Source organism: Trichechus manatus, unplaced genomic scaffold (assembly GCF_000243295.1).
Source record: "Trichechus manatus latirostris isolate Lorelei unplaced genomic scaffold, TriManLat1.0 scaffold00229, whole genome shotgun sequence".
In the NCBI taxonomy this organism is placed as follows: domain Eukaryota; kingdom Metazoa; phylum Chordata; class Mammalia; order Sirenia; family Trichechidae; genus Trichechus; species Trichechus manatus.
In genome coordinates, this window is record NW_004444165.1 from 1,474,328 (window position 1) to 1,497,851 (window position 23,524).

At 37.2% G+C, this 23,524-nt stretch overlaps 1 protein-coding gene across 1 annotated transcript in view; it reads right to left on the reverse strand.

Moving 5' to 3' along the window:
• EPHA6 (EPH receptor A6) overlaps positions 1–19,777 on the reverse strand; it is a 1,147,205-nt gene extending 1,127,428 nt beyond the window's left edge. Inside the window, 2 exon segments of the mRNA XM_004389015.3 lie at positions 19,395–19,516; positions 19,518–19,777. Of these exon segments, the coding sequence (XP_004389072.1) occupies positions 19,395–19,516; positions 19,518–19,777 (382 nt within the window).
• Positions 19,778–23,524: the final 3,747 nt, after the last annotated feature.

Consider the following 23,524-nt stretch of genomic DNA (forward strand, 5'->3'; position numbering starts at 1 on the left):
GACTGAGTCCAGTACAGCTAGATGGTGCCCGGCTACCACCACTGACTGCTCTGACCAGGATCACAACAGAGGGTTTTGAACAGAGCTGGAGAAGGATGCAGAACATAATTCTATCCTACAAAAAAAGACCGGATTTACTGGCCTAAAGGAGACTGGAGAAACCTCGAGAGTACGGCCCCCAGACACCCTTTTAGCTCAGTGGGAAGTTATCTCCGAGGTTCACTGTTCAGCCTGGGAGTGGACAGCCCCGTAAAATCAAATGGGACTAAGGAGGTACAGGAGTCCAGTGACAAGGGCCAGAAGGTAGAAGGGGCAAGGAAGCTGGTGATAGGGAACCCAAGTTTGCGTAAGGATATTGTTGATGTGTTGTGAGATTGTTAACGATTGTCACAGGGCAACATGTGTAGTAACTGTTAAATGAGAAACTATTTTGTTCTGTAAGCCTTCATCTTAAGTGAGAATAGCAGCACAACTGGAAGACCGTAGTCAATGTCACTGAACTGTGCATGTAGAAATTTCTGAAATGGTGTATCTTTGGCTATGTGTATTTTCACCAAAAAAAAAAAGGTTGAGAAGTTAGAGGGTTGACATGTTGTGGGGTTGTTAACCAATGTCATTAAACAATATGTGTACTACTGTTTCATGAGAAACTATTTGTTCTGTAAGCCTTCACCTGATGTACAATAAAAAAAAAAAGAAATTAATCCTCTGTTTGCTAAAAACCAGGGGAGTATAAAGTCAGCTCTTTGCTGGATATCAGGCAACAAGGACAGGCAGGGATTGTTGGGTGTCATCACAAATACAGTCAGTAATCTCAGCAACAAGGGAGCTATGGAAACAGATTCCTGATCCATCACTTTTACTAAGAGAGGCCCTCATTTTCACTTTGGCTGGGAATCATGATCAAATCTCTGATTTTATGGCTTATTTCTAGGAGCAAAGGACAAATAGGTAAGCCATTTCTAGGCATTCATAAGAATGAAAGTGAATCAAGTATGTTTAAGGCATATGAAACTACGTTCCATATCATTAGTTATCACTATGTTTTCCAGCTTTAAAATTCACTTCTCATTTAACCAATGTTTGCCGCAGAGAAAGAAAACACAAATAGTAGACACATAGGTGGCTTTGATCCTTTTTTTTTTTTCTTTGCCCTCTCTAACTATTGCATGAGAACGCTATCATATTAGACACCATGCTACCTTCCCTGAATCAGTTCTGAATGGAACTCATTTTAGGACTACACAGGAATAGAATTCCTGACTCAGCTGTTCTGAACCCCCATTGTTGTTGTTGTTGTTGTTATAAGCTGTCAAGTTAACTCCAATTCATAGTGACCCTATAGACAACAGAACGAAACACTGCCCAGTCCTGTGTCATCCTCGCCATCCTTGCTATGCCTGAACCCACTATTGCAGCCACCGTGTCAATTCATCCTCTCGAGGGTCTTCCTCTTTTGCTGACCCTCTACTTTACCAAGCATGACATCCTTCTCCAGGAACTTCTCCCTCCTGATAACGTGTCAAACTATGTGAGACAAAGTTTCGCCATCCTTGCTTCTAATGAGCATTCTGGTTGTACTTCTTCCAAGATAAATTTGCTCACTCTTCTGGCAGTCCATGGTATAGTCACTTCTTCGCCAACATCATAATTCAAAGGCATCAATTCTTCTTAGGTCTTCCTTGTTAACTGTTCAGCTTTCACATGCATATGAGGTGACTGAAAATACCATGGCTTGGGTCAGGCGCACCTTTGTCCTCAAAGTGACATCTTTGCCTTTCACACTTTAAAGAGGTCTTTTGCAGTAGATTTGCCCAATGCAATGCATCATTTGATTTCTTGACTGCTGCTTCCATGGGCATCGATTGTGGATGCAAGTAAAATTGAATCCTTGACAACTTCAGTATTTTCTACATTTATCATGAAGTTGCTTAATGGTCCAGTTGGGATGATTTTTTGTTTTCTTTATGCTGAAGTGTAATCCATACTAAAAGCTGTGGTCTTTGTTCTTCATCAGTAAGTGTTTCAAGTCCTCTTCATTTTTAGCAAGCAAAGGTGTGTCATCTGCATATCACAGGTTGTTAATGAGTCTTCCTCCAGTCTTGATGCTATGTTTTTCTTCATATAGTCCAGCTTCTCAGATTATTTGTCCAGCATACAGATTAAATAAGCATGGTGAAAGGGTACAACCCTGACACACACCTTTCTTAACTTTAAACCACGCCATATTCCCTTGTTCTGTTCAAACGATTGCCTCTTGGTCTAAGTACAGGTTTCTCATGAGTACAGTTAAGTGTTCTGGAATTCCCATTCTTGAAATGTTATCCCCTATTTGTTATAATCCACACACTCAAATACCTTTGCATAGTTAATAAAACACATGTAAACATCTTCCTGGTATTCTCTGCTTTCAGCCAGGATCCATCTGACATCAGTAATGATATCCCTCTCGTTCCACCTCTTCATCTGAATCTGCCTTGAATTTCTGGCAGTTCACTGTCAATGTACTGCCCCTATAGAGTAGGTTAAAATCCTTGTAGAACCTCACTTAGGGGAGCTCTGATAACAACAAACCGCAAAACCCACTGCCATCGAGTCGATTCCATCTCATAGCGACCCTATAGGACAGAGTAGAACAGCCTCATAGGGTTTCCAAGGGGCGCCTGGTGGATTTAAATTGCCAACGTTTTGGTTAGCAGCCAAGCTCCTAACCTCTGCACCATCAGGGCTCCTCTGACAACATCAGGCAATGTTTACTGCTTTTTGTTTTGCTTTTTTTAACCACTCAACTCCCTTGCATTCTGCCATGCTTTTTTAAAAAAAAAAAAAAAAAATTTGTTTTAACGTGAAAGTTTACACAGCAAATTGTTCTCATGTAACAATTTTTACACAAATTATTCAGTGATACTGGTTATATTTTTCAAATGTATCATCATTCCAGTGCTCTTGTTTCCCGCCCCCTTTAGCTTCTCATATTTGCTTTATAGTAATTTCTGACCACTTGGTCTCATACAGATGATTTTTTAAAGGAGCTCGTTACTCATGGGTGATAGTTTTTATTTTATAAACCAGTCTATTATTTAGCTAAAAGGTGAGCTCAAGAGACAATTTTGGTTTTAGGTTTAAAGAGCATCTCAGGGCAACAGTCTCAGAGAGTAGTCTCAACCAGTCCAGTAAGCCTGAGCTACACACTGTTCTGCTGTTCTATCAGGATCCATCTATTGTGGCCCTGATCAGAATGGTCAGTAGTAGCAGCCCAAAACCAAACAAACCTGTTGCCATTGAGTCAATTCTGACTCACAGTGACCCTGTAGGACAGAGCTGAGCTACCCCATAGGGTTTCCAAGGAGCAGCTGCTAGATTCGAACTGCCAACCTCTTGGTTTCGAGGACTCATTATTCTTATCACTGCATAGTATTCCATTGTGTATATGTACCACATTTTGTTTATCCAGTCATCCATTCATGAGTACTTAGGTTGTTCCATCTTTTCACTATTACGAATAATGCTACAATGAACATAGGTGTGCATATGCATGTTAGAGTCTCTTTTGTTAGATCTCTAGGGTACATACCTAGGAGTGGGACTGCTGGATAATAAGGTATTTCTATTTCTAGATCTTTGAGGAAGTGCCATACCATTTTATGTAGTGGTTGTACCATTTTGCAACCCCACCAGCAGTGGATAAGAGTTCCAATCTCCCCACTTCCTCACCAGCATTTGTTGTTTTCTGTTGGTTTTTTGGTTTACTATTTTAATCAGTGCCATTTTTGCAAGGGTGAGATGGTATCTCATTGTAGTTTTGATTTGCACCTCCCTAATGGCTAATGGGAGCCCCAGTGGTGTAGTGGTTAAGAGCTTGGTTGCTAACCAAAAAGTTATCAGTTCAAATCCACCAGCTGCCCCTGGAAGCCTTACAGGGCAGTTGTTCTACTCTGTCCTACAGGGTCTCTACGAGTTGAAACTGACTCAACATCAATGGTTAATGGCTAATGACCATGAGCATCTCTTCATGTGTTTGCTGGCTGCTTGAATAGTGTCTTTGGTGAAGTGTTTGTTCATGTCTATTGCCCATTTTTTAATTGGATTGTTTGTCTTTTTGTTAGTTGAGTTGTTGAAGTTTTCTATATATTTTAGAAATTAGACCCGTATTGAATGTGTCATTCTCAAAGTTTTTTTTCCCCAGTTTGTCTTTTTCCTGTTTTGATAAAGTATTTTGATGAGCATACATATTTAATTTTTAGGAGGTCCCAGTATCTAATTTGTCTTCGGCTGTTCATGCATTTGTAGTTGTGTTTGATAATCTATTTCTGATAAAAATTAGGTCCCATAGTTTTGTCCCTAGGTTATCTTCCAGGAACTTTTGTTTGTTTTAAATTTGGGGGGAGGTCTAACTGATCTTTTCTCAGAGAATTTTTATTCCTATTATCTATATTCTTATTTTTTGGGAGTATAACAGACTTTGATAATGTTTTCAGAGTGAAGATGGGTGGAGGTGGTTAACATCCCAACCATTCAAAGAACTTCAAATAAAACAATAGTCTTTGTTTTTAAACTGTCCCCTTAAATAAAAATTAAAAAAAAAAATCAAAGCCATTGCTGTAGATTCCGACTCACAGCGACCCTAAAGGACAGAGTAGAACTGACTCATAAAGTTTCCAAAGCTATAATTTTTATGGAGTGCCACATATATCTCCCAAGGAGTAGCTGGCAGATTCAAACTGCTGAACTTTCTGTTAGTAGCTGAGCGCTTAACCGCTGTACCATCAGGGCTCCTCAAATGTCCCTTTAGCCACTCTAAACTACTAGTCCCAGAATCTCCATCAGATTGCTTCTCTTGCAAACCTTCTTTCCTTGTTCTCCTATCACTTCTCTCATGTTCTCTCTCAGTAGCAAAACAAGTTTCTCTACCTGTCTTACGCAGAGAAAATCTGAGACTCCTGCTGGTACACATGCCCTCATTCAAGAATTTTTTTTTCCAAAAAAGTGAAATTATCTCCCTAAGAAGATTACTTTATATGGGGACATTTACTATGATTTCAATTCTTTAGTTTTATAAATAAATTGGAAAACAAAATCCTTGCATATAAATCTTTGGCCTGGTTTTATCAATTGCCCTAGAATTTAAATTCATGTAAGTGAAATTAATAGATCAAAGTACACGAACATTTTTCAACATTTTGCTTATTTGCTTTCTAAAACGCTTTACATCTTCAAAAGAAATGCTTGTCTGCATGCATCCTCTGAGGCATGCTCTATTAACCGGAAGCCATACGTACCTAGAAAATAGATAGTTTAATAGGATGGGCAAAGATTCTCCACACATAAAACAACCAAGAAAATTAATTGAGAAAAAGATGACTAGACATCATTCCATAAAATGGTAAACTACTCAAAAAAAATGTTAAGTGTTGAGGAATGAGAGGTAGGAAAGAAAATTTCCAGGCTTTTCCTAAGTTTTAAGGATACTATGTAAGTCTCCTGGCTTCTGGTGTCGCATCACGAGTAGAATTTCCAACCAAGCTAGTGTCGCATTTGGAGAATGGGATCTATATCATCTAATTGTGTGTGTGCAGGGGTGTATATAAATCTTAATCACGTAGAATTAAGATATTAGGACTCTGACAATATCATCAAACCCAGTAAAGTCTGATTACAAGTCGGATTCTGAAATTCTATTGTATCTGAAACTGTACTGCATGTCAAGGTACTGTGAAATTATTTAAGTTAGAAATCATGCCTATACTACCGTGTTACAATAATGATAATGGTAATAATAATAAAAGCAAACCTAGACACATGCAAAACAATGAGTAATCCATTAGGTTTATCAGCGTATCTATATTTTTTTCAATTAATCAATTATTTAAAGTCTATCAGGTTTATGAAAAGATCTGTTACTATTTCAATTAATTATTTTAAAAAAACTATCCTTTGTATGAGGGGAGGAGGAGAACTATGAAATATTAGATTCAAAAATAGGAGTACTATTGTAATTAAAAAACTAGATTGATACTTTTCAGTGCTTTTTGACATTCTAACTGTACAGTTCTAAATGTCAACAGCTAATCATGGTTAATCCTCTATTGATTTTTCTGTTTAAAAATATCAAGCCCTGGCAGCAATTTCTATTCCTACGTGCTTTCAGAGGCACATTTCTCAAATATAAAACAAATATTCTAACAAAAAGCAATTTACCTAATTTCTTAAGATAAATATTAAAGAACACTAGCAATTCTAAAGTTCTGAAACCCTGCTAAAAACAAATATTTAGTAGAATTAGGAAACAGAAAATTATAGTTAAACAAGAATTTAACATGGTAGGTGATAACGACTACTATTTAAAGAAACATTACTTAATTTTTAAACCATATGTAATATAAACTATACAGGCACTGTCAATTTTACCTTCAGTTAAGGTAAAATAATCAATTAACTGAAAAACAAAACTTAGATTTTGTGTCATATTTTTAAAGCTACCCCTATTGCTAAATATTTTTCTAAAAAGTTGAATAAAACTTAAAAAAAATCACTTATTTAAAAGTTTTATGTTCAATCTAAGACATTGTTCACTTGGATATTTGTTTTGTTTTTGTTTTTTAATCTTTATATCCAGAATAACTAATTCAAAGACACTTAAATACTGAGGTCTCTGGAGTAGTTGTTAATTTTAATTATCTTATTATTTTCATAAACTCATGATGAAGAATCCTGACAACTGCAAGACTCATTTTTATTTACCACATGTAACTGAAGCTTCTCATTTGTTTGTGAAATGTAGTATTATTTCCATTCATTCTATCTTTAATATATTACTAGTATTAAATGTCAGGTATGTATTTCCGGTGTTTATAATATTGTCCTTAAGGTCAGGAGGCAGATCTTGTTTCATTTCCTGCAGTCAAAGAAAGTGATTGCCAATATATGGCCATGGCCAACATAGTGAATCAATATTTATTCTCAGTGTCTCCATTTATTAATTCATAAATTCTTGAGGATTGTTACCTGTTTATCTTTTTAAAATAGCAGTTAAAAATGTAAACATCAACTATGGAATAGTTCAATAAATATTGCTTAGATATGTGAATTAATATTTTAATTACTCACTGACATATAAATAGTCTTATTAGCTAAGTTTTGTACTCTTAAGGGTTAGGGGCAGTGACCTGCTTTTTTTATTTCCTGTGTACAGCACAGTGAAGACACATAATACATGTCAATAAATTTTATATAAAAATTGGATGAAATATACATATTGTTGAGCTAGACTGAGAATTCTAGAAAAATATATCTAAATAAATCATATAGATTAAGAACTGAAGTATTTACATCTAAGTAGTAAAAATAAAAATAAAAATTCCAAATATAACTATAGATATATTGCAATGAAAAAGTATTTATAATAGAAACATGCCAACAATTTTATCCTGATTTTAAGGCTTACTAGCATTTTCAGGAAAAAAAATATATAATTTAGTTTCAATAAACTATTAAAACTTTAGAAGACTAACCTTTAAAACACATTCTTAAATTCTAATTCTACATTCTGGATAACAGGGTTCTCTAAAAACACATATAAAGGAATACTACTCAGCAGGTAGAAGAAATGAAGTCTCGATACATGCTACAGTATGCATGGAACTTGAAGACATTATGCTGAGCAAAATAAGCCAATCACAAAAGGACAAATACTGTATGACCTCACTTATATAAAAAGACAAGAAAACGCAAATGTAGAGAGACCAACGTTTATTAGTGGTTACCAGAAGTGGGAGGGGGGGAAAAGGGGGGTTAACGATGATGGAAAAATCACATTGATTAAGGCTAGGTAAGTGAGTGGTATACCTGTAAAAAAGTTGAACTGGCAAAAGTTGTGTAATAGATATATTTACAACAAGCACACAACAAAAACAAAAAACCAGTAGCTGCTGAGGCTGCTTATGCACAACCAAACACACTCACGGGATTTGGTTCGTTGGTCTGGAGGTTTAGGGTCATGGTTTCAGGGGATATCCCAGTTAACTGACCCAATAACATGTTTAGTGCTTCTGGTCTACCTCCTAGTTTGCTGCATAGTGCCTGGGGTCTTAACAGCTTGCAAGTGGCCCTCTAAGACACAATAATTGGTCTCTATTCACCAGGAGCAACAGAAGAAGGAGAGTCAGGAATAGGAGGAAGACATGGAATGTGTGGCTAATTGCCTCTGTGAACAACTGCCTCCTTTACCATGAGACTAGAAGAGCTGGATGGTGCCCGGCTACTATTACTGAACATTTTGATCAAATATCCTATAGAAGAATACTGATCAAAAGACGGAAAATGCGGAACAGAATTTAAAAATCTCATGGAGTCTACACTTTCTGGAGCCATGAAGGGTGGATGAACCCCTGAAACTACTGCCCTGAGATAATCTTTGAACCTTAAACCAAAAACATCCCCTGAAGTCATCTTAAAACCGAACAATAGCTTAACTAGTAAAAAAGGCCTGCCTTGAGCATTATGCTCTCTTAAAAGCTGTCTATATGAGATCAAATTGACAGCAGTAACTCAGATTAGACAGGTAGTGAGTTTATATTAATGAGGGAGGAACACCTTAGAAAAGGAGGGTGAGAATGGCTGCACAACTCAAAGAATGTAATCAATGTCCCTAAATTGTATATGCAGAAACTGTTGAATTGGTGTTTGTTTTGCTGGCTATATTCTCAAAAAAACAAAAAAATAAAATAAAATTCAGGAAAAAAATCCACAAAACAATGCATCCAGATATAGAATTTTTGTCATAAACTAGTAAATTATTATATAGGTTCTTATACTTGTAATTTTTATTAAACAAACTAGCAAGCTGTTATTTTAAAGTGTGAGCTACAGTTTTTCCAATCTACAAAATGAAATTATTTTGTATTATACTATAGACTATAATACAATAAGTTATTAAACTATGAGTACTTTTTTACTCTAATACAGTGTCATAAAAATAACAGTAAAATGGGAGCATGTCAATTACTTATTTTTAGGCAATGTTATGCATCATGCTCCACCAACAATACACATTTCCAAAATTCTGGAGTTTTTTAGATTAAAAAATGAGATCCCTTTCCTAACAATCTCTCATTAAACTGAGCAAATAAAATAGTTGAGGTGACAGTGAACTTCCCTCATTAAAAGTCCTAGTATTTTAGAATTTTCCTGGCTATCACACCCTTTCTTTGTTTTTTTTTTTCTTTTCTTTCTTTTTCTCTCTCTCTCTTTTTTTTTCCTTGTTGAGGCATAATGCTGATTGCTAACAAGTGGACCAATGCATAGATTTTATTTTATCTTAAAAAATAATAAAACTCATTTATTATTTTGCTCAATGCAATCTATCAGTTTGCTCAGCTATTTCCCTTTACAGGTAATGTCAACTACTGATTGTTTTCACTTGCTTTCATGAGGTAACTGTTATCTAAATGTACTTTAAATCCAGAGGGGTAGTGGAAGGAAATGTTCAGTATTAAACAGTAGTTAAAAAATGTAAGCAAATCTATGAGATAGTTCAATAAATATTACTTTGATATGTGAATTAATATTTTAATTATCCACTGATATAAATAGTCTCATTTCCTAAGTTTTAAACTCTCAGAGGTTAGGGGCAGTGACCTGCTTTTTTTATTTCCTTTGCACAGTACAGTGAAGAGACTTGGTAGGTGTCAATAAATTTCATTTAAAAGTTGGATGAATATAGATGTATTGTTGAGCTAGATTGAGAATTCTATAAAAATATATCCTTAACCAAATAGGCACATTTTAAAAACAATGCCATAATTCAACTTTTTTCTTACCCCTATGTGTCTTTCATCTTATAATGTTTAGAGCGATACAGCTACTTGAATTATATTAAAAAATCAATTTCAGTTGTCCATCCAATTCCTAGAATATTTACTGGCCTCTACGCAGTTTATTTCTCTAATTATATATTTCATTTCTATTATCTTTAGCAATATTAAAGTATCATCTTACAGCAACATAAAAGATAGTAGTTATGCCTTTAAAAAGTAAAAAATAAGGTGATATTAAGATTTAATTCAACTAAATTTGGGGCAATCAGTTCAATTAGCCATAGATAATTCTTACTTGGGATACATACTAAGGCAGCGTCATCTTATTTCTTGGTACTCAAAATATTTCTCTTTGTTAACTTGCTTAAAATATATCTAATTATACTTACCATAGGCTGGCAAATTCCTAAATACTATTTTTTTAATTGAGGGTAGTTTTCATATGAAAAGCCAAGTGTTTTTCTTCATTCTAGATATTAAACTCATGTACTATCTAGGAATGTCTCTATTTTCAATGTTCTTTTACCACAAACTGTAAGTGCAATCACCTGAAAAAAAGTTATTCTACTATGTTAGTAGTAAATTCACAAAGTAAGTACATATTACATATTAGTATGTATATACATATTGATAACATTTTATCAGATCCAGTTAACCACAAGGACAAGTAACATTATAACAGCAATAATAATAATAATAATAATGCAACCTCCAGAACACTCAGTTTCTAAAGAGATGTTATCTTATATCCCGTGTGATCAGAAAGTCAGTATAACTTTTACACCTGAAGTTATAAAATGAAATAGGAGGAAGAGCAATGAGTTTTCAATTACTTCTACCAAATGTAAATCATCAAACAGGCCAACAGCTAGAGGACTCAGCAATATCCTGGGAAAGTAGCTAAAATATTTTCAGGACATGGAGTGAAAATACACACTTTCTTTCTAATTCTCACTCTAAAACTTAGTTTAAACTTATGTTCACCAATTTTTGAAACTGGAAACTTGCAACTTCAACATGAATTACAGTTTTTAAATATGAAGACCAGAAGAAATGAGTCTAATATCCTTTGGGCAAAAGTTCATGCCACAAGTCAGTCCATGAAACATCATCACATGAATATAAAATGTGTACTTACATGTTTTCTTTTCATGCAATCAGATAGAACGTCTACCCATCCATAAAATTAACATTAGCAGATTCTATTTATTGGTACTCAAAATAATCTTAGTTATATTATTTACAAATAAAGCACATAAATAGGTACATACTATTTCTTCTCTCCCTTCTCTCTTTCCCACACAATCTCATTTACTGTAAAAATTCTTCATCTTATAAGAATCATCCAGTAATTGAAAAGTAAATCTCAATTTCTCAAAGATATGTAACATCAACAGAGCAGAGCGAGTTTCTAGAGAATAGACACTGGGTATGACGTTCATCATAGCTTCAGTACCTAGCATAATGCCTGACACCAGAAGATGCTTAATACGTGTGAGCTAAACGACTGTTTTTTTTTCCTTTGAGATAAAATGCGATGAAATAATAAATATTATTTTCAACTAAATTATATATAAATATGATACATTACAAGGGCTGATTGTCAGTACTGGTATATTTCACTATCATACAACAAATATTTTTAAAAGTTTTCCTACTTGATTATAAATCTAATTTTGAGAAAACAAAAATTGCTCCTGCCAGATCTGGAAACTAAATGAAATTCTTCACTAGATCATATGCTTAAAAAGTTTTACCATAGGTTTAAATATATATATATACATATTTGAAAATGTTTAACTGAATTTTCTAAATATACCGTAAATATACTGGAACGTTGCTTAAGTTAGGCCTTTTTGTAATTCTATATATTCAATAATTATATTCATCTAGTTTTATTAAATGGCAATTCAGGGTAATGAACAATTAGTAGATCAAAGGAATTTTTTAATTGCATACAATTTACTATTTTTCAGTTGACAGTTTTAATAGTTTCTGACCTCATCCTCACCCCCAAGAATATTGTATTCTCTTAAAATAGAGAATAATGTAGTCTCTTAAAAGCTTTATGGATTCTTATTGGTTTCTCTTCATTTACATGATACTGGATTTGAAACAAGGCACCCTGGCGGCACAATGGTTAAAGGGGTCGACTGCTAACCAAAAGGTAAGTGGTTCGAAACCACCAGCGGCTCCCAGATAGAAAAATGTGGCAGTCTTCTTCCATAGGGATTTACAGCCTTGGAAACTCTACAGGGTCCCTATGAGTCAGAACCGACTTGACAGGAGGGGTTTGGTTTTTGGGGATTTAAAATATGTGTTTTTTTTTCCTCCCAGATGTTTTCCATCAGTCTTCTCTTCCCTCTGCCTTGTGTTTAAATGGAAGACTAATGGAAAATATCTGAAAAAAAGCAAATATCTATTTTAAATCCAATATCACTCAGACCTTTTGGTTTTCAATAATAGTAATTTAATCGTAACAGAGATAAAACTGGTACATAATCCAAACCTTCAAATGTTGCTCTTTATTAACTAAAAGCTAGACTCTACTGAACTGCTATTATTGGCTTGTGAAGTACCTACCTTCTTGTGTCATCATCCACTCTGACAAAAATAATAACTTTATATGGAATGTCATAACGTGAGAAACCCACAGTTGCATTTGTTGATGCAATATATGATCAATGAATGTACATTATGTACATACAATTCTTTGAAATATCCAAATTATACTATTAAGATTTTTTGTACTGGGCATCCCACCCTTGCTATATATTTTTGTTCTACTCACCCCTCCTATAATTTGTTAATCAGCAATAATTATAGAGCATGGCCGTTTTTATGGGGTAATGCAAAATTTATTTGGGCTCCTTGAAAAATGATATAATTTTGAATATGCCACATTTATTTCTCTATAAGGGCAAGATGGTCCCATAAATTCTACCTCCAAAATCTACCTCAAATCCATCTACTTCTCTCCATCTCCACTGCCACCACTCTAGGCCAGGCTACCATTACCCCTTCTTCTTGACAACTGCATGAGACTCCTAATTCTACTCTTTACAGCTTTCAATCATCTCCTGCTCACTAGCTACTGTGGGATTAAAACATAAATTGGGTCATTTTACTTACTTGGTTAAAATCTCTCAATAGATTCACCTCCTCAGACAGGCCTTTTCCAACTATCCCACTTAAATAGTGCATACCTCATGTTATTCTCAATTTTCAGTGCTTTTGTTGCTTCCTCCATAAAAATTCTAACAACTTTTATCATCTTTTTTACTTATCTGTATACTTTCTTGTCAGTCTCTCATACTAGAAAATAAGTTCCATGAAGGCAGACAGCATGTCTTTTTACTCCAGCATCTAAGTTTTAGCTTCTAAAATAATAGAAGGCAAAATGAGAAATAATATATTTTCCATTATTTACAGACATAATGCCAGTCTAATGAAATTGTAAACTGATCAGAACACTGTAGGTATGTAAGCAATCTAATCCTTCTATATGAATTTAGTTTGATTATATAATTGACAACATAGGTTGGACAAAGTAAACCCATTTTTATTACTTAAGTACATGTATTGATCTCCACCATATTTATACTCCCAAGAAATGCTGAGTAAAGGACACAATGAATTAACCTCTAACTGTCGGGATTAAGTTGATGCACAGTGCAAGCTAGGATATATTCTTTAACCATTTGGGACAAAATGAGTATGCAGTCAGGTGAAGTGGGTTGATATGTGTTCCCGTGTTCCTGTGTCTGTGTATGCGTGTGTGTGTGTGTGTGTGTGTGTGTGTGCAGGCATGTAAGAGAGTGAGAGAGACAGAGGGAGAGGCAGAGAGAGGGATAAAGGATGAAAGGAAGAAGGGAGGGAGAGAGAATGTGAGAGGAGAAGATGAGGTGAGATATGATGAATGTGAAAGGGGAGGAGAGTTGTACATAAGCAGTTTATACTAAGCAATGATTAGCAATGAAAGATATTCTACTATAATAGTTTCTAATATTTACATTATAATATAAAATTAACCCAAATTCCTGATAGAAAAATGTGAAACTAAAGAAATATGTAATTTGATTATTAATTTATCTTGTCTAATTATATACATATTATCCCCCTTAGGAAAGCCCATATATACAGGCTTTATTCCTGCGTACTTTATTAGGTTTTCTGCGTTGGTGGTTCAATGGTAGAACTCTCATTTTCCATGAAAACAGACCTAGTCAGATTCTTATCCAACGCACCTCATACACAGCCACCACCCAGCTATCAATGGAGATTTGCATGTTGCTGTGATTCTGAACAGGTTTCAGAGGAGATTTCAGATTAAGATAGACTAGAAACAAAGGCTTGGCGATCTACTTCCAAAAATCAGCTAATGAAAAACCCTACAGATCACATCGGTCTAATCTAAAAGTGATCATGGAGATGGCAAAGGAGGGGACAAGGTTTTGTTCACTTGTGCATGGAGTCCCCATGAGTTGGGGGCTGACCTGACAGCAGCTAATGACAGCAACATTCTTCTAAGTTACTTTTGGTTCAATGAAAAGATCATTAATGAACATCATATAATTTTTGTGCAAGATCAATTTTTTAGATATTGTTTTATCCCAAACTCAGAGTAAACAACTTAAATGGCCAGCTGCTGAATCTGCGTTATCAATGACATTTTATCTTTCACTTTGAATGCTGATCATAATGATTAAGTATGCACTGACTTATGAATTTCAATTTGTAACGACATAATAAAATTGCATTCTAGGTTGTTTTTATATTTATGGTTAACAAGAACGCATGTAATTGCAATCTCTGGGACCTTTACAACTATGAATAGTTTACACTGAAAACTAATGTCATCTAAATGAAGGGTCTTTAACAGTCTTTATAAATCACCTAGGTTTTCTTATTTAATATAAGAACTTTCTAAGACAGCTTCTCCAATTTCTTCATTTCTATAAATAAAGGAATAACATCCAACCTTATAGTAAGAGAACCGTATTTATGGCAGTTCAATTCATTTTAGGCCATGCTTTTTTTTAAGCAGATATTTTTCTCCTTGGGTATGTTCATTTATATTTTACACACAACTCAGTGAATTTTATAGCCAATTCATTCAAATTAATAACTTCAATGTAACCAACTAGTAAGACTACTGTTTTGTTTTTGTGTTTCACTGTTACTGAATTGCCTCAAAAAAAAAAGACAGACTTGGCAGTAAATAAGCTCATTAGACTCATGTACTCAAGCCATATTTTGACTTAATGAATTATTTGCACATCCTATGGATTATCTTTGGAAACATAAGCCACACCCTAGGAGATGCGTTAACTTGCTTAGGCTATAAAAGTATTACATGTTCAAGTACAATAATCTTTGAAGAAATGGACCCCCGGTGGCTAGTAACCAATGTAATTCATATACACATTTAACTTACATATGAATTAAGATTGCTTTTTATATTCGCCTAAGTGTCCAGTAGAGAAATAAAAGGTATATATTTTGAGAAGGCAACTTTTTTTTAAATAAAAATTTACAACACCTAATTAATACTGTGGTTTTAAGTAAAGACAAAATTAATGGAAAAAAGGAGATTTGAATATGAATCATGTTTTCGCTTACTTAATAAAGTGTTCAGGGAAACACTTCTACTTTCTGATGAATTCAAGAAGATTTAGGGAATAGAAAGAGAGAGTTAAATTGATTTATATTGTCTTTATAGTGTACAGCTTCACGGTTATAAGGCAAGAGAAGAGATCCTTCAGCAGGAGGGACAGGAAAGCTGGTAATAGGGAATCCAAGGTGAAGAAAGGAGAGTGATGACGTGTCGTGGGGTTGTTAACCAAAATCATAAAACAATATGTGTACTAACTTTTCAAGGGAAAGCTAGTTTTTTCTGTAAACCTTCAACTAAAGTACAACAGGAAAAAAAAGAGAGAAGAGATCCTTCATATAGTCAAGTTGTTCTTAGGATCATGTGAAAAGAAAGAAGTAGTTAACTTTTTATCATCGTTTTACCCTGCCTAACTAAGGAGCCCTCGTGGCACAGTGGCTAAAGCACTTGGCAGCTAACTGAAAGGCCAGTAGTTCAAACCCACCAACTGCTCTGCAAAGATGTAGCAGTCTGCTCCCATAAAGATTACTATACAGCTTAGGGAAGAAACCCTATGGGGCAGTCTTACGGAGTTGCTGTAAGTCGGAATCGACTTGACAGCGAGTTTGTTTTTTTTTTGGTTCAACTATGGAAAATTCAGGGGTGGTGGGCAGGTGTTGCTTGGGGAGCTTAATCCATTCATTTTAGCTGTGAATAATTTGGTAAAATAGATAATAACAATCAACGCCCATGGAAGCAGCAGTCAAGAAATCAAACAACGTATTGTATTGGGCAAATTCGTTGCAAAAGACCTCTTTAAAGTGTTAAAAAGCAAAGATGTCACTCTGAGAACTAAGGTGTGCTTGACCCAAGCCATGGTATTTTCAAACGCCTCATATGCATGTGAAAACTGGAAAATGAATAAAGAAGACCGAAGAAGAACTGATGCATTTGAATTATGGTGTTGGCCAAGAATACTGAATATACCATGCAACGCCAGAAGAATCAACATATCTGTCTTGGAAGAACTACAGCCAGAATGTTCCTCTGAAATGAGGATGGCCAGACTCTGTCTCACATACCTCAGACATGTTATCAGGAGGAACCACTCCCTGGAAAAGGACATCATGCTTGGTAGAGGGTCAGTGAAAAACAGGAAGACCCTCAACGAGACAGACTGACACAGTGGCTGCAACAATGGGCTCAAGCACAGCAATGATGGTAAGGATGGCACAGGACCGGGCAGTGTTTAATTTTGTTGTATGTAGGGTTGCTATGAGTTGGAACCAACTTGATGACATCTAACAACTAACAACAGATAATTACATTAAAAATTTTACTTTGTGAATATCCTTAATTAAGAAGACAAGTTATATAAAAAGGAAAGTTTAACCTCCATGAAAAAAACAAGTTTCAAAAATATAACATTAATTCCTATTAACCCTTAAAATGAAAAATTACTAGGAAAATAAAAATCATCTCCTTGATACTAAACATTAATATTACCAATATTTATTTTTACCCGTAGAAGTCAAATTCATATTTTACATTTAACTGTTTCCAATTTGCATTCATACTACTCCAATAGTTTAATAAAGCCTCATGTTTTTAGTGTTTAAAAATGATATATTTTGATTCATGTTACCTCTTAATTTGTGAAACTACAAATTAAAAATATATTCCCAAAGTGTTCATAAGAATAACATTTTGAAGTCTGACATTGTGTTAACCATTAATTAATATGATTATTACAGTATGTGAAAATTATCTTAACATATTATCAGGGATAATTTCTAATCACTATGACCTGTAGCTATAAAAAGCATTTTATAAACATTTATAGCTGATGAAAAAAATCTGATCATACTTTTTCTATAATCTTCATCTAAAGAACTCTCTAACCAATTTAGCCTTTAGGTACTATTTTACTCAAGTGTGTTCATATGCATAGCCTGGGTTTTTAGTATATTAGTACAAATTCAAATTAAGGTTTTTAGTAATTCTACTTAACTGAGAATAAATTATGTAGTACTCTCTAACATTAAATTAAGGTAATTGATAAAAACACAAAAGTTACATATATTAGGCATATATTTTAGGTAAAATATTTTCAAATAGTATTGGGAAGTCATTAAAATACATAAACAAAAATTACTGCTAGAGGTTAACTAGTAACACCCTTATACACTTAAATCTAATATGAATATCTGAAAAGTCATAGTATTACACTTGACAATTTTTGGTGGAACAGCATTTTGAAATTCAAACATCTCTGTTTCATTTATGTTAGTATTCCCAGAGCTGGTCATAGACACTAGACAAATAAATGTTAATTTAGGGACATTACTGCATGGAAAAAAAAGTTTAAAACGTCTATAAAACTTGTCTCTCAAAGTATTTGTCTTTTTAGTACCCCCAGTTACTAGCATAAAGTACAATACGAATATGTGACCTTCCAATTTTTAAAAATTGTTTTTCTCTCCTCTCAATTAAAGAATGAAGGTCAAGTAAATAATTACATGTTTTTTAGTAAACTTCTATTTTCAAAGAGATAGTATAAGTAATTAAGCCTTCCCTATTTAATACCAGTAGTCCTTGAAAACAAATGAGGAATGTGGTGAGGAGGTATACACCACTGAAGGAGAATACAGCACTACAGCTGGCACTTATGTGATATATGTTCAAATACATGAAGGATATGATGATTTCCAAATTTACATCTGCATTTGTAATTGCATTCTGCAGGTAAAAATAAACAAAAAAAAGAAAATCATGCCAAAAGTACCACTTGTATAAATGAGAACTATCGATTCTGAATAATTTACACTTCTAAATAAAATGATCATATATATGTTTATGAAAAAGGAAAAGGCTGTGTTGTTTTACTCGCCTTCTCTCTTAACCCCTCCTCACAAAAAGTGCTCATTTTCATCTCATCTGAGTTCCATTTTTATATCTTCAAATTATTTTGAGGCCCTTTAACATATACGTTATTTGCTAAATGAAAATTATAATTGACCACAGCCATTTTATATTTGGATTCTTTAAAAAAGTATGAAATAACAGGGGACACCGGTGGTTATCAGGGTGCCAGTGCGAGCATCCAGCCAGGTACATGCGGTAAAACTTTTATGATTGTTCACCACCTAGTCTAAAAGCATTTAGAATATGCAGATATTATTTTTATAGATCTTTTAATATTCATAGTCGAAATCCAACAAGGTATATTTCTTAAAGATTGTTTAAATAAAAGGTAAGATAATTTTCAAAATGTCTAAGTGCTTTCCATTCGGTAATCCTGACTTTTACTTCTTACACATTATTCACTTTACCACTTTATCCATCGAAAACACAAAGCCCTCCGGAAAACAATGCCAGTGACTTGACTTTATGAATAATAAGACATTCACAACTATATTCTCAACCACAAACACAGGTCTGAGGAATCTGGATCTAGAAATCATTTCGAACAAGTCTACATTCGGTCTGGATGCTAGATGGGGTACCTGTCTGCGGCTGGGCTGGGGCGGCGGAGAGTCACCGGTAGCGACAGGCCGATAATATTTGGCCACAGGGTACAGTGGGGCGACCTGCCTTTCTTAAAGACGTGAGAGAACCTACGCGCTTCCCTGCTATGAGCGACCGCCAAGAATCAGAAGTCTCTGTCAAGTCTGCGCCACGGAGTCTGACCTCCTGTGGAGACAGCGCAGGGGGCAGCGGTCCCGCGGCCGCCAGCGGTGCGACCCCTGTGCTGCTGATGCTCCTGCAGCCCTTTAAATACATTTGCAAGAGGTGGGGACCGCAGTTCGTGGGGTCGCCGGTCCCGGGAGGTGTGGACAGGGCGCACTGGTGAGGGGGCACCCTCGGCTCCCTCATGAGGTGAGCCCGGAGAAGCAGACCCCGGGACTAAGTTATCTGCAGGAGGCGACCCGAACACCGGTCCTCAGATCATCCGCCCCCTCCCACTTCTCTACCCCGTCCCTTACCTTGGTTGTTGGAGACGTGAGTGCATTCGCCCGGCCAAGCTGTCAGCAGAGGAAAGAAAAAACCAAATTGCAAAAGAAATTCCCGGACTTCGCAGCCCGCCATGGCTCTCACGGCTTTCTCAACCCCTTAAAGAGAAGTGGGAGCAGCGCAGCCAAGTGTCCTGGGTAGGGTGGGGGTCCCGGTCCACGTCTTCTTCCTCCTCCTCCTCCTCTTCCTCCTCCACCCGGCCCGCAGGGGGTGTCCGGGGGCGCCCCCCGCGCGAGGCCCCAGGGGCAGGGCACGAAGGTCCAGGCTGCCCAGGTGCAGGCGCAGCTGCTTCGGAGGAGGACGCTGCCTGCGGCACCGGCGAACTCCTGGCGGCTGGAGGCGAGCGGAATTGCATCCACCACCGTGTCCCGCTCGCGCGAGGACTATTCACTTGGGCCCAGGAGAGCGCGCGCGCAGGAGCGAGCTCAGGCTGTGGTTTGGGGGAGGGGAGTGAGGGGGTGGGGAGGGCGCCTTACGGCTGGGATGGGGGAAGGACAACTGGGTAGGGCAGGCGGCTCCGGAGGACCAAGCGCCTCTCTAGATCGGAGTGGGCACTTGCTGAGTCCAAAGCAGGGGCGGCGCAGCTTCTGTGAAGTGGCGTGGAGCCGGGGGAACTTTACTCTGGCCAGTACGGGGAAAGCTGGGCAAAGGAAGCGTCTCCACCGGGCCGCGAACGGTCAGAATGAGCTGCCGAACTGCGCCCTCAGCCCCTCGCCTGGGTGGCGAGGGCAGAAGCTGGCATCACGGGCACCTCCGACTTGGCTTCGTCTGCGCTGCGCCCCAGCAGTGGCAGCTGCATTCTGGGCATCTCTGAGGCCGCACCTAGTCCCCCAAGCACTTTGCCCCCCATTTCGCAGCAGCAGCAGCGGCAGTGCCGACCGTTTCAGGACTAGTGAGCTCCTGACACCGCATCCCTTTTACTTCCCCACATTTCCTCCGCTGGAGGAGGTGAGCGCTGTGGGCAAGCGCTCCCGGTGCAGAGCGACGTCTCTGGTGGCTGCGGTCAGCCGAACGCTCCTTAGCGCGGGTCGCCCAAACTTGCCCACCAGGTCAAAGCCGTCAGCTTTGTGGCAGCCTCCGCTCGTTGGAGTCCTAGGAAAGCGAGAGGAGGGAGGAAACAGTGGAGGGGAGGCACACCAGGCGGATACGACCGGTGCTCACCGAGGTTTTGGCGTCGCCGTGCGGCAGTGACTTCGCGGTGGAGGTCACGAGAATCGTCGCAGCAACGGGCGCTGAAATCCCGGGGATCCCGTGCGCCTGCAGCGTGGGGCCGCGCGCTCGGAGCAGCCCCTGGGCCGGGCGGCGGGTGGCCACATTCACAGCGGCGCCGAGTGCGCGGCGGGCGGACGGCTGGCTCTCCACGCACGAGCCGCCCCCTCGCGGCACCCACTTTCTCCCAGAGCTCGGGTGGGTCGGAAATTGTGGCGCTGGCTACTTGGGGGGACCACATGGACTCCGCCCCAGGGCCTGGGCAACACGGTGCGTTGACAGGAGGGCGTCTTTGTGTCCGCCGTCCTCCCGTTCTGCCCCGCAGCCAAAACCGGCTCAGAGGGCTGGGCCGGAGCGGCGAGCGCTGCTGAGCTCGGTCAAACCCGGCGCTCTCCCCGCCTGACAGCCGCGGCTCGGATGCTGCCGGTTCGGCGCTAGAGGGGGTTAGTCGACAACAAAAATTTCTCCACTGCACGGAGGTGGAGGCGGCTAGTCATGCGAGCAACCAAAGGAAGCAAGCGTTCTCAGGGTAAACTTGCAACGCGTTTGTTAAGTAAGGGAGCTCCAAGGAAACCGTACAGCTGGTGTGGAGATTTCTTAACGCTATATTCATTATTATCATTATATTCTTTCTTGAAGGGACTTAGGCTGTCACAGTCGAGTGAGGTTGAAAACCCCACTTCAAAGCTCATCAGAATGTATTCTAAGATATGTTTATGGCAGTGGAGAGAAGAGAAAGAGAAGACAAAGCAGCGGTATTATAAAGGGTTGAAGATATTTTCCAAGTGGGCAGAGGGCGTGGGAGGGAAATGGCACAGCGGCAGGAGTTGGGAGGGCAGTAGATGAAGGAGCAGAGGGTCTGCGTTTGACGCTTAAGAGCAAGGACTCTCCTATTCAGTGCGTTTCAGCGCTGCGATGTTTGTGTCATAGACCAAAGTTTAAGGGGTTTCAGTTAATGCCTTAAAATCAATTGAAGGAAAAGAGGGAAGGAAAGCAAGAGATGTTCCACTTCTAAAATTCTGCTGCATGAAGAGAAATGTGAAATGCAACTGACTGAAAATGTGAGAAACGTTTCTGATTGGTGACTGTACTTGGCACTCTCATCGCGAATTCATACACTCCCTGTCTTTAAATCTGTCCACGCCAATTTAAAGTATGCAAATCACTTCTAAAAAGATAACTACGTATGGATATTATATGTTGTTAAAGGAGGAAAATCTGATTTTACTACTAATTTTACCACTCTTAGTGATACTGACTGGGTATTTGCAAACTCAGTTTAGAGCTTGCACACTGTTGTAAAACTAAGGCATTGCTATACATTGCTATAAAATCATGTCTAAATAAATTACCTTCTTAGAAGTGTTTAATGATTCATTATACTAATATACTAAGTTTTGATTCAAAGTATCTTTTCATATATTGTCAAAGAAAACATTTTCATGTTCTTTTTATAATTAAATTTTCATTTTTAGTGTTTACTTACACTGAATAAGTCTATCAAACCAAACCAAACCTATTGCCATGGAGTGATTCCGACTAATTGCTACCCTATAGGACAGAGTAAAACTGTCCCCATAAGGTTTCCAAGGCTGTAAATCTTTACTGAAGCAGACTGCCACATCTTTCTCCAACAAAGCCTGGTAGGTTCCAACCACCGACCTTTTGGTTAGCAGCCGAGCTAACCACTGTGGCCACCAGGGCTCCTTGAATAAGTCCATAGGATTCATTAAAAACTCACTAAGAGAAAAATCTTGTTCAAGAGGATACTTCTTTTAAAAAAAAAAAAAAAACTATTCTAATAAACTGAAGGAAGATATAAGTAACATTATCTTAGAAATGTAAACCATGTTAATCTTTTTCTAAACTTCTATTTTTCGTAAATTAACCAGACTTGCAAGGAGAATTTTTAAACTGAACACCACTAAAAGGAAGATACTTAAAAATAGTCCCTAGCATAAAAGTATTTTAAAATTCTAATATTAGTTTTGCTTGACTGTTACTTTCTAGAGAATACATTATAAATAGTACTCCAATAAGTTTCATTTACAATTAGGCTAGCAAGTACTGGTTTTAATAGAGAGAAGGAAGGAAGGAAAGAATCAAAAAAGAAAGCAAGGCAGACTAAGATTCATTTCTAGGACTCAGGCTTACTTACAAATCATGGTACAATGTCTGAAATAAGCTGTGCTTACTTTAGGGTTCAATAATAGCTTGATTAACTGGGTTTCTACCCCTCCCTGCCCCCACACTTAAATTCATCTACAGTTCAAAATTTTTATTTGTTTAAAAAAGTGATAGCAGAGCATGACATATTACTTCATGGGCAGATTATTGATAGTCATATCCTAGTTTTCCTTTTTAATAAAAAGGTAATTACAAGATTTTTCTCAATATTAAAATAATAAAACATGTGCTCCATATGTTAGATATGTGTACATACTATTTAATGCCTAGAAAATAATAATTTTTAAGTAAAAATTCATCTCAAAGTTAATGAATTGAAACATAATTGTCATCACCTCTGACTAGTGAGATTCCATGGGTTTGATGTGACTATCAATTTCAAAATATGATTGTAAAAATTACCATAGCCATTTGTCTGTTTCATATAAAATATACACATATATGCATATTCATTCTAAAACATTTGTTATGCTCTTTCTACGTGCTCAATTCTTTTCACTCAGGTTAGGTAAGAGTTAATGGGAAACTACTTTGTATAAGTAAAAAGTTTATTTTAAAAAGCTAACTTTTTACTTAAAATACAGTCATGTTTATCTTACGTGAGTTAGGAGCAATTGCACTTAACAGAAATGTAGTTTTTTTTTTTTTTTTTTTTTTACTTTCTAACAGTGTTGATGTATTTGCTGACATGTGACAGTTTCAAAAT